This window comes from Rattus norvegicus, chromosome 13 (assembly GCF_036323735.1).
Source record: "Rattus norvegicus strain BN/NHsdMcwi chromosome 13, GRCr8, whole genome shotgun sequence".
Classification (NCBI taxonomy): Eukaryota; Metazoa; Chordata; class Mammalia; order Rodentia; family Muridae; genus Rattus; species Rattus norvegicus.
The window spans coordinates 28,459,741-28,477,039 of NC_086031.1; the positions used below are offsets into that span (position 1 = coordinate 28,459,741).

General features: G+C 37.0%; 1 protein-coding gene across 5 annotated transcripts in view; it reads right to left on the bottom strand.

Annotated features, from left to right (window-relative positions):
• The window catches only part of Cdh19 (cadherin 19), a 111,572-nt gene that overhangs the window by 9,380 nt on the left and 84,893 nt on the right, over positions 1-17,299 (bottom strand). For all 5 annotated transcript variants that reach the window (XM_039090879.2, XM_017598843.3, XM_039090877.2 and 2 more), the window contains one exon: positions 9,599-9,720. In XM_039090879.2, the coding sequence (XP_038946807.1) occupies positions 9,599-9,720 (122 nt within the window). The remainder of the gene's footprint in view (positions 1-9,598; positions 9,721-17,299) is intronic.

Here is a 17,299-nt window from a genome sequence, read left to right on the forward strand (position 1 = left end):
TAGTAAACACCCATTGTCTCCACTGCATAACCTCTGCTGAGCCCGGCTGATGCCTGTGGAACTGACACAGCTGGGCCACACCTGGGTGGTGGTCAATTTACTTCTGCCTTTTGCTTCCTCAGCCTTTTCTTTTTTTTTTTCTTTTTTTTTATTAACTTGAGTATTTCTTATTTACAGTACAGTGTATTATACATTCTCATTCTGACTGACTCTAGTAATTACCTGAAAATTAATGAAAGTATTTACAAAACTAAATCAGTGACAGAACTCACTCCAAAAGCTCACTGTGAAATTAGCTAAAATTATATATATATATATATATATATATATATATATATATATATATGCTATATCTGCCTAACTTATATATGAATTACTATTATGGTTAACATTTAAAACATATTTTCAAATTCTGCAAGTTGAGAGAAGGAAGTTTCATTATAGAATTAAAAATAATTATACATAATAAAGCAAATGTTCATGTCAAGAACTTAGACAAATTTCTGCTTGTCGGCACCTGCACTGACACTGTACGGAGAATCGGGCGAAAGCCTGTGGGATTAAAGAAACACACACGCACGCACGCGCACACACACACACACACACACACACACACACACACACACACACACACAGACGGGGTATCGTGTCAAGCCAGGAGAGGAAAAGAGAGAGAGAGAGAGAGAGAGAGAGAGAGAGAGAGAGAGAGAGAGAGAGAGAGAGAGAGAGAGAGGAAGAGGAGCAGAAGAGTCTCCTGTAGCTTTATTCACTGCTTATATACCCAAGTCTCCAGGTAGAAAATATCTGGGAAGCACAGTGGGAAACCCTGGCTCATGACTTTGGTAACAAAAGACCAACTAGGAGACCTGAATTAATTAGGGAGAAATCTGAGAAGACCAGCCTAAATCTCAAGGATAAAGGCTGAGAACCCAGATGCCCTTCAACAGATGAATGGATACAGAAAATGTGGTACATCTACATTATGGAATATTACTCAGCTATCAAAAACAATTACTTTATGAAATTCATAGGCAAATAGTTGGAACTGGAAAATATCATCCTGAGTGAGGTAACCCAATCACAGAAAAACACACATGGTATGCACTCATTGATAAGTGGCTATTAGCCCAAATGCTTGAATTACCCTAGATGCCTAGAACACATGAAACTCAAGATGGATGATCAAAATGTGAATGCTTCATTCCTTCTTTAAAAGGGGAACAAGAATACCCTTGGCTGGAAATAGAGAGGCAAAGATTAAAACAGAGACTGAAGGAACACCCATTCAGAGCCTGCCCCACATGTGGCCCATACATATACAGCTACTCAATTAGACAAGATGGATGAAGCAAAGAAGTGCAGGCCGACAGGAGCTGGATGTAGATCTCTCCTGAGAGACACAGCCAGAAAACAGCAAATACAGAGGCAAATGCCAGCAGCAAACCACTGAACTGAGAATAGGACCCCCGTTGAAGGAATCAGAGAAAGAACTGGAAGAGCTCGAAGGGGCTCGAGACCCCTTATGAACAACAATGCCAAGCAACCAGAGCTTCCAGGGACTAAGCCACTACCTAAAGACTATACATGCACTGACCCTGGACTCTGACCCCATAGGTAGCAATGAATATCCTAGTAAGAGCACCAGTGGAAGGGGAAGCCCTGGGTCCTGCTAAGACTGAACCCCCAGTGAACTAGACTGTTGAGGGGAGGGCGGCAATGTGGGGAGGATGGGGAGGGGAACACCCATAAGGAAGGGGAGGGGGGAGGGGGATGTTTGCCCGTAAACCGGGAAAGGGAATAACACTTGAAATGTATATAAGAAATACTCAAGTTAATTAAAAAAAAAAAGGAAAAAAAATAACTCTGTCGAGGGTCCTCACCAGGTATTGCTACCTTCATCACTCAGGACTGCTAAGGATAAAAAGAGGCTGTGAGCTGCTGAGGTACAAGTCTATATCTATATGCCTGGGGCTAGTCTGGCTAGCATAGGGCGAGATCTGTAGAGGAAGCACCTGCCACTCTTCTAGATGATGTAGTAAAATTTATTCAACAGTCTAAAATCGTACTATAGTTTAGGTTGCATGAGACTTCTCTTAATTCAGCCTTTGGAAGGGTATTCTAAGAGAGTCTCTTTTTTTGTCCTCTGAATTTACTGGAGTATCAGCGGTTCACTTAATATAAGTTCAGGTTTCCTTGCTCTCCATTATTACAGTCCTCGGTAACAAATATTGCTCTCCCCCATGTAACTTTAATTTTGTATTCTACATCCCTGAAATTATTTCCCCTCCGTTCACCACCTCTGGTCTCTTGTTATTCTTTGAAGACAGCAGGTGGCTGCCTCTTCAATATCCATTCTTAGTCTAACCCTTCATCAGTACATACTAACATCAGTTTGGGGGAACCTCACTAGCCCCAGAAGAAATGCTCTTCTAGTGCCAGTTCAAACTCCATCAATCGGTAGACAAGAATGAAAATGCGTGTTAGCATTCTGTCTAAGCTCCACCACCACAGTTACCTGACAGCCGCCAACGAATGCCTGACACTATAAAAGGGGCTGCTTGTCCCCTTCTCACTCTCTTGCCATCTTTTTCCCTCTTATTCTCCAATGCGCTGACCCTCTTCCATGTTTGTCCCTTCTCCCCCATTTCCCCTCCCTCCATTTCTCCACGTATGCATAGTGGGCCTCTACTCTACTCCTCTGCTCCTTTTCTCCTGTACCTCTATTTCTCTAGTTCTCTCTCTCTCTCTTTTTTTCTGCCCTATTATCCTCTTACCTCCCCTCCTCATGCCTTGAATACACTCTATTCTATACTGTACTGTCTGTCTGTGGCTGGTCCCTCAGGGGGAAGGGATGTCTCAGCAGGGGCCTGATAAGGCACCCCAACCCCTTACCTCAGATTTCCATAGACCATATCCCTCACCCCTTTATCTTTTTTACCAACACAAGATTGGTCATGGGTACTGGAACACGGGACATATTCTCTCTTTATCTTTTTATAAACACATCAAGGGGCACAGAAAAAAAAAAAAGCTACTCCATAGGCTAAAAGGGAAGCATTTATTCCAAACTGCCAAGGCTGTCTCTTGGAAAAGCAAGAAGTGACAGGGGAAATGTTTACAGAATTAAGTGGGAATGGGAGAAAACCTTTAAGTTTATGAACAGGGAATGAGGGAGCCTAGAGTTTAGCATTAGCTTTGAAAGTTAGTGGGCAACACAGTCATATGTAAATGAAGAGCTTCATGTTGTTCCTGCCAGGTTATGGATAAGTACTCTCATATTATAAGAGACAGGAATTTTCTTCAAGTCCCTGAGGTAGCTTTTGTCTAAATTCCCAGCCTTGTGAAAAAGCACCTTCTTGGGGGACAAGACTGTAGGTAATAGTACTTTATATCCAGTTCGAAATGTTTTTCATAATCTATTGTCAAAATCCACCTGGAGTAAGTGGTACACGGGATGACCAACAGACTTTCCTCCTTACTTATGTGGTTATACTTTTCATTCACTGAGAGCGAACACAATTGCTCATGAACGTGAAGACTTTCCCAGATGGTGAACTGTTGGAAAAGAAGAGGAAGTATATTCTTGATACTTGAAAACATTAGGTGTGTCTTTGTTGGAGGAGGTGTCCCAGAAGATTTAAGGTTTCAAAAACACAAGTCAGTACAAGTCTCCCTCTCTGATGCCTGCTTGTGGATCAGATTATAATGCTAGAATACTGCTCCAACACCAGGCCTGCTTGGCTCATTTTTTTTTCTTTAAAGTGGTACTTTTCATTTACTCTCAGCAATAGAACAGCAACTAAGACTCTCTGAGAGCTCATTGTCAATAGTTGCTTGCATAGTGAATATTACCAGAGATCTTAGTCTTTAAATTTTTCTCCTGATAATGATATATATCTTCTGGCTATTCTAAACATTGTGAAATAATCTCATGGCAGACTTCTTTTTATCGTCATTATGAGTATCAAATGTACTAACAAATATTAATCAGAAATCACAACCTTTTGGGAGTTGGTAGTCTTGTTTGGTCTCACAAATTGAAATAGGTTACAAACATACTCAGAATGAAGACCAAGTATACTAATATTACAATGTGAAAGAGAAATGATAGGGTCTGTAAGGTGAAAATCCAAGAAGCCTCCTGGAGGAGATAGAGACAAAAAAGAACAAAATAACCTCAAGAAACCCAAACAAACAAAGTATCAAAGCAAAGTCTTTTAAACTTTGGTGATTAAAAAGCCACCATGTGGGGTTGGGGATTTAGCTCAGTGGTAGAGCGCTTGCCTAGCAAGTGCACAGCCCTGGGTTCGGTCCCCAGCTCGGGGGAGGGGGGCCTGGGGGGTGGGGGTGAGGAGGTGGGGTTGTGGGGGGGGGGAGGAGCCACCAGGTGCAATAATGGAACTCAACACATGAAAGTAAGGCAACAGCAGGGGGTGAAGTGGGTGGGGGTTGGAGAAAATTCTCCAGAAGAATAAAAAAGGCTCAGCCAAGGATGTCTGCTAAAGCTTTGTCCAGTTGCAGAGAGAAAAGGATTGATGCAAACAAACAACAAAGGAAGGACAGTGGCCCCCTTTCTGAGCACTAAATCACAGAAGCCTAACAGACTCTACTGTGCTCTTTGCACTGAGGAAATATCTTTGGACAAAGGTAATACACATTGTTTTACAAAGAGAGTAACTGTTTTCTTTCATCTCACTCATAGGTGGGTGCCTTAGATTCCCAACCTGGGCTCTGGGACACAACAAAGGCTCAAAAGCCTCAACCTTCTGTCTGATAATTTGTGTTTCAAAGAAGTATTTCTCTGTTTTAGAAAAAAAGATAGTTGGGGTCCAAATTATTGAGGTAGAGTTAATCCCCTATGATAATCCATTCTACTTCTGTCCTTACATATACTTAGTAATATGTCTTTTTTTTTCACAATAAATAAGATGTACTCATCTAAATTTACATTGCTTTTAAAGTAGGATATATACAAATGTGACCAACAGTGAAGAAATGGTATGCCAAAAAATAATAAATGGAATTATTGTTCTAATTGAGGATCAAAAACATAAATAGAAAAAATTATAAATGTAGCCATTCTCCTTTTTAAAATCTTTAAATGTTGCATGCTAACTAATACTTATTTACCATATTTACGTTATATAAACACTTGACTAAGAGTGACTTAACTAGTACTTCCTCTGCTTGGCTCCTTTCAAAAATTTTTTTGTCTCCATTTTTAAGGTTTGATTATTTTTTCTTTTTCTTTAGGTTATATTATCACTATTACATTAATATTATTAAACATTAAATCTCACAATCTCACAATGTTGTGTATCCCAGGATAGCCTTGTACTTTCCTTTGTAATGGAGAATGAACTTGAATGGACTGGACGACCATGTGGTCAGGTTTAGTGTGGTACTGTGGACGCCTTTAGAGGTTTTATTTTTAATTAAATTGAAAAATATTAATTGCTTTTCTTCAGTGTTGCTATGTCTCCCATATGCTTCCATTTAACAAACCTGCACTCTTTTTTTCAAGCACCAGGAACCCAATAATTCCTTTGAAAGGAACATGGAGAAGATAGCACTTTCTTCCCAGGACCTCAGGTACCCTAACATTTAAGAACTCATTAAGGCCCTGGTCAGTACTGAGTGGCACTAGGATTTCTGCACAGATTTTCTCTGCTACAGAAGAATAGAGTCTAGTACTCCTTTTCATCTTAGTCAAAAACCCAAGTCTTTTTCCTCATCAATTTGTTTTTTAAGTTTTTAAAATAATTTATCTTTTTGTATTACAATATGTTACATAACTTCTTCCTTCACTTTCCTCCCTCCCATATAACATCAAATTCATGGCCTCTGTTCAATAATTTTTAATATATACATCTATGTATATGTGTTTAATATTCAGAAATATCTAAGTACAATCTACATAAGCTCAGTCTACATAATATTACTTGTGTGATTTCAGGATCCATTAAGACATCAGGTAGCAGACTGGTATGCTTGCTCTTTGCCGAGGATAATGATTTCCCTGCATTCTCTGCATTCCTTTGTAGTCTGTAGTTCTTTTTGCAGTGTCAAATTCTTATAGACTCTCCTCTGTTCTTATCATCATCCCTACTGCTGTCCTTGTCAGCACAAGTTTTCTCACTTATGTTGGGGACACTTACTTGTTTTGATAAAATTAAGTGTCTCCCACCAGAAAATTTTCTCACTATCTCAGTCTCCTTTACAGTTCTTCCTTTGAATTGAAAGATGGAGTTTTAAATTAGCTCAAAACTCAGCAACAGGATCTGACTCAGGAAGACAAATCGTTAAAAATGCAGGCGTACTGGTTCAGAGACACTGACCCTCCCGCTTATCACCAGACTGAGTAAATGAGTAATGGGTTTTGTTCTGCCCCTGTGATGTTTGTTCAAGTCCCCTTTGTGCCCTCAAGCCATTGTGTCCTCCAGAGAGTATTCCTGGAAACCTGCAGCCAAGCCTAACCAGATGTGTTTCAGATGCAGATGCCTCATCAACTCTGACAAACATTTACCCTAAAGGACAATCAGGATCTGTTCTCAGAAGAATGCTTGACCTTTCCCCTCATTTAAACCCTAGAGTCTTAAGAACAATTCTGTGACTTTGAGAGTTTCCCCTTGTGACATTTTTGGTATTTCCTTTTGACATCACCCCATCTCCTGGAGCTTATGACTTCTTCCTTTGAAAAGTCCTTCTCTCAGCCACTCCGGGTCAACACCTCTGTCTCCTGCGTGGGACATGTGTCAGCCTGGAGATCTCCATAATAGGTCTCTGTAATAAACTTTGCCTTTGCATATTACATCCAAAATGGTCTCTCTGTGTCTGGGGTCCCCGATTTCCCAAGACTTGAGTAAGGGTTTCCCTTTGGGGATCTTTCAGAATAATATCATCTTAAAATCTAAATGTATATATTTGTTGTGTAGTAGGTTTATGCATGTGCCATGGCACATATCTGGAGATGATTATTTATGTATGTATATTTATAGGTATATATACTCATATTTTATGTGTTTGTGGTATAACTTGAATCATAGGCTTATTGACCAGTTTTACCTGCTGCAACAATGAGCCAGTGCCATATTCTTTTTTTTCTTACATTATCCTTTATTTTATGCAGATATTTATAGCATATTGTGGTAGCTACAAATATTTAAAATTTGTAAAATATGCATTGGTAAATTAAGTAAAAACTTTACTACTTTCCTCCTAAACTATGAGAAGGAAATTTAAAAGAAAAATCTTCCTTTCTCTTCCACCTCATACTTTATTTCTAGTTTACCACACTCTCTATTTCCCTAAGGTTTTCATACCCTTTTTTCCCCTCTCAAGTTCTAGGCTACATAATCTTCAGTATCTCACAGATGACTGATACGTTCAACTTATTTATGTCCACCATTACCTTTTCCCTTTAACTCCATATTGAAGTCCAGCACATCAATACGATTAAAATTTTTAATTTAAAATTACACATCAATTTAAAATTTCACAACTGAAATTTCCATTTCTTTACCTTACATGTCTCATATATTTCTTGCAACAGGCAAAGTATATTTCTTTCCTCTACATGCACTTGATGAATCCTTTGAATGTATTCATAATTCAGACCTTCTTGCTTTACCATGAGTACAATATCTTACAAAAATCTCTGCTCTCAAATTGTTTCTAGGATCCTATTGCTTCCATCACCTATTTCAATATCTTCCTATTTTAACATCTCTTCTGCCCTTGCCTTGTATGCTGATAAGCAGAGGGTATGCCATACTATAGACCCATTTTTTCAGCACATCACTACTTAAGTGCAGGTCCAGACAACAATAGGAAATGTTTCTATTATTCTATTTAAAACCTCTATTAATTTCAGACCTTATTTCAAAAGGGGGAAAGGTTGGTATTAAGTTCACAAAGAACCATGGCTTGGGCTGTGCTATATACAGATTCTATTAGGTGTTGGTAATACCCACACATGTGGGTAGTTGTCTGATACAGTTTCCATTCACTCCTATCCACTGTCAGTGTCAGTCCAAAGTCACTTCCAGTCCCCTGGAAAACACTGGAGTTCAATACTTTCCTTTCTCTTTCTAGTTCAGAACATTATTGAAATAAACTCATCATAATGAGATTGTCCCTAAATATATTACTTACACCCTGATTAATTCTATTGACTACTTTTCAGTAGCAAATTGTCCTTCCTCCTTGTTCATTCTCAAATACTTGGTGCTTTTGAAAATATTCTATGATGCATTTAATCTTTTTCTCGTTCCGCTGTTAAGATTATATTAGAAAGGACTCTTGATTCAATATTCATAAATATAAATATTTACCATCACCAGAAAGATATTTTATAATTAAATGATATAATCATCAAAATTACTAATCATATATTAAACTTTTAACATGAGATCAGTAAATGTTTCTCTGATTTGTATTTTTTTCCTTCCTGTCAAACATAAAAATTCCTTTCCTTGACTGTAGTTATTTCTATATGATTTTCTTTATCTAAATAGTATTTATCAATTAGCTAACAGTTTCTAGGGCAGAACTTCTAATTAACTAATTGTCTCTTAATATATCTGGACATTGTTGCTCAGGAGTCAGTAATATTTAGAATTTCATCTTCAGTTCTTCAGTTAAAATAATATATCACATGCTACATTAATCCTAAATTTAATCTGGCAATCTCTTTACCCTCTGATCTGTTGAACACATTCTTTGGACTTTCATTTCAATTGCTAGGATTGCTCTAAAATATTTATAATTTATAAATGTGCCATGCGACCACATCCACCTTTAATCCTCTGTATGTATCACACATCATCAGGTATGTGGTCTCCTGAGAGGTGAAATTCTGGAATGGAAGGCTAGATAATGTGTGTCCCTGTTAGTCTTTCATATAGTGTGAATAAAAACATTGCTGTTGTGTCAAACTATCCCATACAGTTATGTATATTGAAATATACATACTTATTGTATGTATCTTATATTTAATAAAATAAGATATACTTATATATTCTACATGATTATATGTTATATATCAAATATATATTAACTATATATCTAACATAACTTTGTAATATATTATATACCTATATAATATATTTATAATTGAATATCTTCATCTTTATAAACTAGTTCCACCTGGCATTCTTCTATACTGGCATATTTTATTATTTATTACATCATTATATTAGGATCATTAAATATCATGACTTAAGTTAATGTAATAAAACACTAGTAACTTGGAAATAAAAAAATTGTGAAAGGATAACTTTTTAACAATAAGCTATTTCTGCCTCTTGACATATTGATTTTTTCATGACAAAGACTTACGTTTTGATGGAGTAAAATATAATGGTAGGTGTACACGAATGTAATGTTCTTTAATACTTCAAAATTTAAGAGATATATAATAAATTATATATAGCATATGTACATATATAATATGTGGTTTTTAATCCAAAGATTTATTTTATATAATATATAATATGGAATCCTTTGTTGGCATTTATTATATATTAAATTTAGGTAATATAAAATATGAAATGCTGTGTTGCTCAAATTTTGGTGATCTATTGTGATCTCATCTTACCTCACCAGATTCAGCATTTTCACAAACATAAGTCTCATACAATTGAGAGAACTCAGGAGCATGGTCGTTAATGTTTAAAACTTGGACATAAACATGAGCTGAAGAGATCTGTTGTACATTGTCTGGAAATTAAAGATAGAAAATGCAATTAATTACATATTTATTAAAAGTTATGCAATAAAATGAGTTAGACACTTGTTGTATACTGATAGTTGTACTTGAAGAAATTAAAGATGGGGTCTATGTGATCTACATATTTATGAATAATAAAGGCCAGAAACAGAATTTATTTTTAGTTCAAGTCCCATTTAACTTATGCCTTCTGTGTGCTGGTGTTTTAGCCAATAATGAGGGTAAAATGAGTAAATGATTTTTATATGGACACCTTGCTAACATTTATAAGCTACTGGAAGGGTTTGTATGAGTCCAGTGCATTGCACTGAGAACAAGAATTAGTAATTTGCCAGTGTTTCTAATTTTTACTCTTAGAATAGGAAAACATTTATGTTTACAAACTGCCTGAGCTCCTATAAGAAATGTAGTCTTTATAAGACCATAGCACATCATATAATAGAACACTAAAATTAGATCATAACTTACAAAGTATAAATGAATGAGCAATACAGAATGAACATACAAAGACACAAACAATTAAAAATAAATACTTAAAATTATAACATAAACATTAAACAATATCTTTAAAGATTCTAAATAAACTGTTACTTTTTCAAATTATTTGAGGGAAAGGAATTGTAGATGAACTTATATAACATATTACATCATCAAAAGCAGTTAAGGTCAGAATTCAAACAGAACTATTACATTGGGTTGGAGCTGATACACAGGCAATGGAGGAGTGCTGGCTAATGCCTTGTTCTTCTTTGGTTGTGAAGCCTGTTGTCTTATGTCACCACCAACCCAGAGGTGTCATCACCAGCTCTTATCTGAGCACTCCAACATAAGTAGTCAATTAAGAAAATGTACCGCAAACTTGTCCACAGAACAATCTGCTTGGGCATTTTCTGAATTGAGTTCCCTATTTCCTTGGTGACACTAGTATGTGTCAAGTTGAAACAACACAAGCCAGCACATGGGGTGAGCATTTATGACTAAGCCATCTCCGTAGCTTCAGTCATTAAAAACATGGTTTTGTCCTTATTGGATTTGGACATATGAGACCCTCTCAACCTGAGTTTCTGGGGATGGTGGTAAATAGCCTATATATGTTTCAGTGTATTTCTGTAGCCAACAATGCAAGGGATATTCAGATAAAGGGATATTCAGGTAAAGGCAAAGAAGAAAGGAAAAAGCATTTTCCAGGACAGGAAAGGGAAAATCTAGAAGGGTCAAGCCTGTGGTTATGCAGCAAAACTGTTGTAAACCTAAAGGGGGAAGGGTATCTCTGAGATACATGATATCATTTATATAACAGAGAGCAAAAGTCAGGCCAACTATGCCCATGATGAAAATGCCATACAACTGAGTCCCAGCCTGATGTTATTATGACAAAATCCCAGAAATGAGATCTTGATAAAGCCCTTCCTTCTTTGTCACCTGTTTCATGTTTAAGAAAGAAAATTTTGTGCTGCTTTTATTATTAAAAGTTACATGAAGATATTCAGAAAACACAGATTAGTAAATGATAAAAAGATCTTATCTATTCCTGCTATCTTAGCTTATTCACCACCTATAATTGGATGACTGGACAATACCTTGAGGAAAGGAGGTTACATCTAGCTGAGCACTAAAATAGCACTGCCATCATATGACTAGAGTGTCACATGACTAAGTGTATATTGGAGTTTTCTGTATTTCCATTTGAGGTTTTATATATACTCAATAAATACTCTGTAAAGTAAAAATACAGTATATATTTGGAATGTGATTTGTAAAGGTAAATACAAGGAATTCTGAAAGCATTATTTTTCTTTTTAAACATAGAGTAATACACTTATTGTTTCTTAAATAACATACATGCTTATTTTTGGACTTCGATCCTAACATTGCACACACAAACACACACATGCACATACACACAATTACCATAAAGAAAAATATGATTAGTCATGTAGAACTTAAGATTGTTGGTAATTTGAATCCAAGAGCACATCAAAACAATCATCAACCATAATCAAGTAGGCTTCATCCCAGGCATGCAGGGATGGTTAAATATATGGAAAACCATCAACGAAATACATTATAAAAACAAACAGAAAGATAAACACCACATAATCATTTCACTAGATGCTCAGAAAGTATTTGACAAAATTCGACACCCCTTCATGATAAAAGTCCTGGAAAGAATAGGAATTCAAGGCCCATACGTAAACATAGTAAAAGCCATATACAGCAAACCAGTAGCTAACAATAAACTAAACGGAGAGAAACTTGAAGCAATCCCACTAAAATCAGGGATTAGACAAGGCTGCCCACTCTCTATCCTACTTATTCAAAATAGTTCTTCAAGTTCTAGCTAGAGAAATTGGACAACAAAGGAGATCAAACGGATACAGAGAGGAAAATAAGTCAAAATATCACTATTTTCAGATGATATGATATTATATTTAAGTGATCCCAAAAGTTCCACCAGAGAATTATTAAACCTGATAAACATCTTCAGCAAAGTGGCTGGGTATAAAATTAACTCAAATAAATGAGTAGCCTTCCTCTACACAGAAGAGAAACTAGCCGAGAAAGAAATTAGGGAAACGACACCCTTCATAATAGTCCCAAATAATATAAAATACCTTGGTGTGTCTTTAACCAAGCAAGTAAAGGTTCTGTATGATAAGAACTTCAAGCCTCTGAAGAAAGAATCTGAAGAAGACCTCAGAAGATGGAAAGATCTCCAATGGTCATGGATTGGCAGGATTAATATAGTAAAAATGGCCATTTTACCAAAGCAATCTTCAGATTCAATGCAATTCCCATCAAAATACTAATCCAGTTCTTCAGAGAGTTAGACAGAACAATTTCCAAATTCATCTGGAATAACAAAAAACCCGGGATAGCTAAAACTATCCTCAACAATAAAAGGACTTCCTGGGGAATCACTATCCCTGAACTCAAGCAGTATTACAGAGCAATAGTGATAAACACTGCATGGTATTGGTACAGAGACAGATAGACCAGTGGAATAGAATTGGAGACCCAGAAATGAACCCACACACCTATGGTCACTTGATTAGTGACAAAGGATCCAAAACCATCTTATGGAAAAGATAGCATTTTCAACAAATGGTGCTGGTTCAACTGGAGGTCAACATGTAGAAGAATGCAGATCAATCCATTCTTTTCACCCTGTACAAAGCTTAAATCCTAGTGGATCTAAGACCTGAACATCAAACCAGGTACACTCGCACTAATAGAAGAAAAAGTGGGGAAGCCTCTCGAAAACATGGGCACTAGAGGAAATTTCCTGAACAAAACACCAATGGTTTATTGTCTAAGATGAAGAATGGACAAATGGGATCTCACAAAACTGCAAAGCTTCTGTAAGGCAAAGGACACTCTTGTTAGGACAACATGGCAACCAACAGATTGGGAAAAGATCTTTACCAATCCTACAACAGATAGAGGGCTTATATCTAAAATATACAAAAAACACAAGAAGTTAGACCGCAAGGAGACAAATAAACCTATTTAAAAATGGAGTTCAGTGCTAAACAAAGAATTCACAGCTGAGGAATGCCTAATGGCTGGGAAACAGGTAAAGAAGTGCTCAACATCTTTAGTCATAAGGGAAATGCAAATCAAAACAACCCTGAAATTTCACCTCACACCGGAGCAAATGGCTAAGTTCAAAAACTCAGGTGACAGCAGATGCTGGCGAGGATGTGGAGAAAGAGGAACACTCCTCCATTATTGGTGGGATTGCAGACTGGTACAACCATTCTGGAAATCAGTATGGAAGTTCCTCAGGAAATTGGACATTGAACTACCTGAGGACCCAGCTATACCTCTCTTGGGAATATAACGAAAAGATGCCCCAACATATAACAAAGACAGTTGCTCCACTATGTTCATAGCAGCCTTATTTATAATAGCCAGAAGCTGGAAAGAACCCAGATGCCTTCAACAGAGGAATGGATACAGAAAATATGGTACATCTACACAGTGGATTATTACTCAGCTATCAAAAACAATGACTGTATGAAATTCATAGGCAAATGGATGGAACTGGAAAATATCATCCTGAGTGAGGTAACCCATTAACAGAAAAACACACATGGTAGGCACTCATTGATAAGTAGATATTAGCTCAAATGCTTGAAATACCCTAGATGAACAGAACACTTGAAACTCAAGAAGGATGACGAAAATGTTTATGCTTCACTCCTTCTTTAAAAGGGGAACAAGAATAACCTTGGGAGGGAATAGGGAGGCCAAGTTTAATACAGAAGCAGAAGGAACACACATTCAGAGCCTGCCCCACACGTGGCCCTAACATATACAGCCACCAAACTAGATAAGATGGATGAAGCAAAAAAGTTCAGGCCAACAGGAACCAGATGTAGATCTCTCCTGAGAGACAGAGCCAGAACACAGCAAATACATAGGTGAATGCCATCATTAAACTACTGAACTGAGAATGGGACCCCCGTTGAAGGAATCTTAGAAAGGACTGAAAGAGCTTGAAGGGGCTTGAGACCCCATATGAACAACAATGCCAACCAACCAGAGCTTCCAGGGACTAAGCCACTACCCAAACACTATACATGGACTGACCCTGGACTGCAACTTCATATGTAGCAGTGAATAGCCTAGTAAAAGCAGCAGTGGAAAGGGAAGCCCTTGGTCCTGCCAAGACTGAACCCCCAGTGAATGTGATTGTTTGGGGGAGGGCGGTAATGTGCGGAGGATGGGAAGGGGAACACTCATAGAAAGGGGGAGGGGGAAGGGTTAGGGGGATGTTGGCCGGGAAACCGAGAAGGGGAATAACTATCGAAATGTAAATAAGAAATACTCAAGTTAATAAAGATGAAAAAAAAAGGATTGTTGGTAATTACTAGAGCCATCATATATAGTTTCATTCATGCTTACCACCAATTGCTGGTATTATATTTAAGACTGATGTCACTTTAAGGACACTACCAGTATTTTGACATTTTGCTAGGTAGATATCACAAGGCTTCTGAGCAGGATTCTTTTATGAGATTTTGCCTTTCTTTTATATGAAAGTACATCAGAATATAAGACTCTCATGATTTTTTCACTTCCCATTTCTGACAACTTACTTTTAGATTCCTGAGCTGCCACACTGAAACAGAGGATAGGTAAGCAAAATCCTAAATCCAGACATATTATGTAACTTTGGCAAGTGTGACTGAGTATATAGCAGGATAGGTCACTGAGAGTTTAATGGAAAGGTCACTTATGCCCTTTTTTTTTAAATCTCTGTTCTTTCCTGATATGTCACATATATGCTTTGTCTCAAGATGACCAGGTTTCTGTATTTACTTAATGTTCAAAGAAATGAATGAAATCAATTCCCTTTGACAGTGTTGACATTTATTGACAGTTGTTATTCATTTATTGACTGTCCTATTGTAGCTAGCTTCAGTCAAGGAACTGCATAATGCCCAAAAAATTGACCTGCCAGCCCCTCCTGCCCAGGAACTAGGTAATTTCCTGGAATGCTTGGATTTGTAGATCTAGGAAATACCAAAGCTGCCTGCGAAAGTATGTTGGCTTATAGGTTTGTCCTTATAAACCCCTAAAATACATGGCACAGTCAATCCTGTTTGGAAATTCCAGAAGAGTATCCTGAACAAAGTTTATATCTTGGTCAATATTTTAACATTTAAATTTACTTTAAATTTGTCCCAAAACGGTAAGGTTTGTTGCTGTTGCTATTGTTGTTGTTTGTTGTTGTTTTTGTTTTTTTTTAAGTTTTTGGGGTTTGTTTTGTTTCATTTTGTTTCGTTTGGCAAATGACAGGATTAACAACTACTTAACATTTCCATACTGCAAAGATCAATCGGTCCTGAAGAACAGAAACTGAACTATAGACTTTGGATTCTAAATACTTTGCTTAATTATTGAGACACAGAATTATGTCGAAAAAAGCTAACAAAAAAGATACCCGACACATTTTCCATTTTTTTAAAATTTATTCATTTACTTATTCTGTTTTTCATTAATTTTGAAGAAAAGAATCAATAGCACAAGCGACTCCACTAAACCAAGAAAAAGGAAAAAAACCTACATCAAAAAGGAATAAAACAAAACAAATAAACATAATAGCAGCAAAAGAAACGAGCCAACCTCTAACAAATGTAAACACAAACACATACAGATCAAAACTCTGTAGTCCATGTTAGAATACATTGTTAAACTACCCTGGAGCATGAGATTTGTCCTTGGAGTGGTTGGTATACTCAGGGTCATTATATTAGAGAAAATTGATTTTCCTTACCCTAGCAGGTTTACATGACAATTAGATGTTAGCTTTTATTCTAGTGGCTACACTTTCATTCATTTATTTATTGATTCATTCATTTTCTATATCCTATGAAAGTAAATAATAGAAATTATGCAAATAGAAATTTGCATAATGCTCCACATTATGCAGAGTAATAATGGACCTCAGTCCTAAGTGGAATGTCTCCATCAAATCTCTCCCATCAGAGCTCAGGGATCCCTTTGGAAGAGGAGCTTTAATGAGTATAAGATCCATGGGGAATGGAGGACAATAGGAATCCAAAAATCTCTAATTCAAAATGAAAAGGCTCATTTAAATTCACACAGACTGCACCATCATCCACAAGCCTGAATGGGTCTGTTCCAGGTTCTCTACATCCATATCGTAACTTCCAGTACAGTTCATATGGGAATCTTGAGTGTGAAAATGAGTGTCTTATCTTCTTCACTTTGTCATCCCTTGGTTTGTGAAACTGAGTGCCTTTTCTTGTTCACTTTGTCATGTCTTGGGTTTTGTCTCTTTGGGTTTTCTTTTACCTTCTAACATTTTTATTATGTTAAACAAAGCATTTTATCATTTTAATCATTTTATTTCCACATCTCAAATGCTATCAGATTTTACCTACCTCCCTACCAACGTGGCTTTATTTTCTATTTCGTTCAAAAATATAAAATCAATACAAAAATCAAACAGATAGCATAGAAATGTCAAAAATATTAAAATAAGTCCCCCAAACAAAATGAAGTTTGTTTTGTGTTTTATGGGGGTGGTTCTGATTCAAAGGTTATGTTTCCCTATTGAATTTTGATCTTCCATTAAAGAAACCATGGGCCAATTACTGGGTAAATGGAATATGCAGAACTTCCTGGTTCCCACAGGTCAGAGACAGAGGGAAAGTTCACCGTGATTGAGAGAGATAAAAGCCAATCAGCCATGAGATCTCAGATGGAGCAGCTCCAGGCAACTTTTGCAGGTGGCAGCTGGGAATGTTGAGCTGGGATTAAAGGTAACTGAGCAACTAAACTTGAGGGCAGGTGGAGTGCTGTGGAGCTAAAAGCTGTTGTTAAGGGCATGATTCAATTCTCCAGGTAGGAGATAATAAGCACCTAACAGTTGTGCCAAAAGGCAAGTTGAAGTTGAACAACATGTGTCTGTGTTTTTATCCATGAATTCAGGGAACACTAGGTGGGGGCTGGTAGTGCAGCCTGTTCCCAGAACTTGGGCAGGGTAGCAAAAGCTTCATGCAAAAGTGTTGGTTAACTATTCTTGGGCATCAT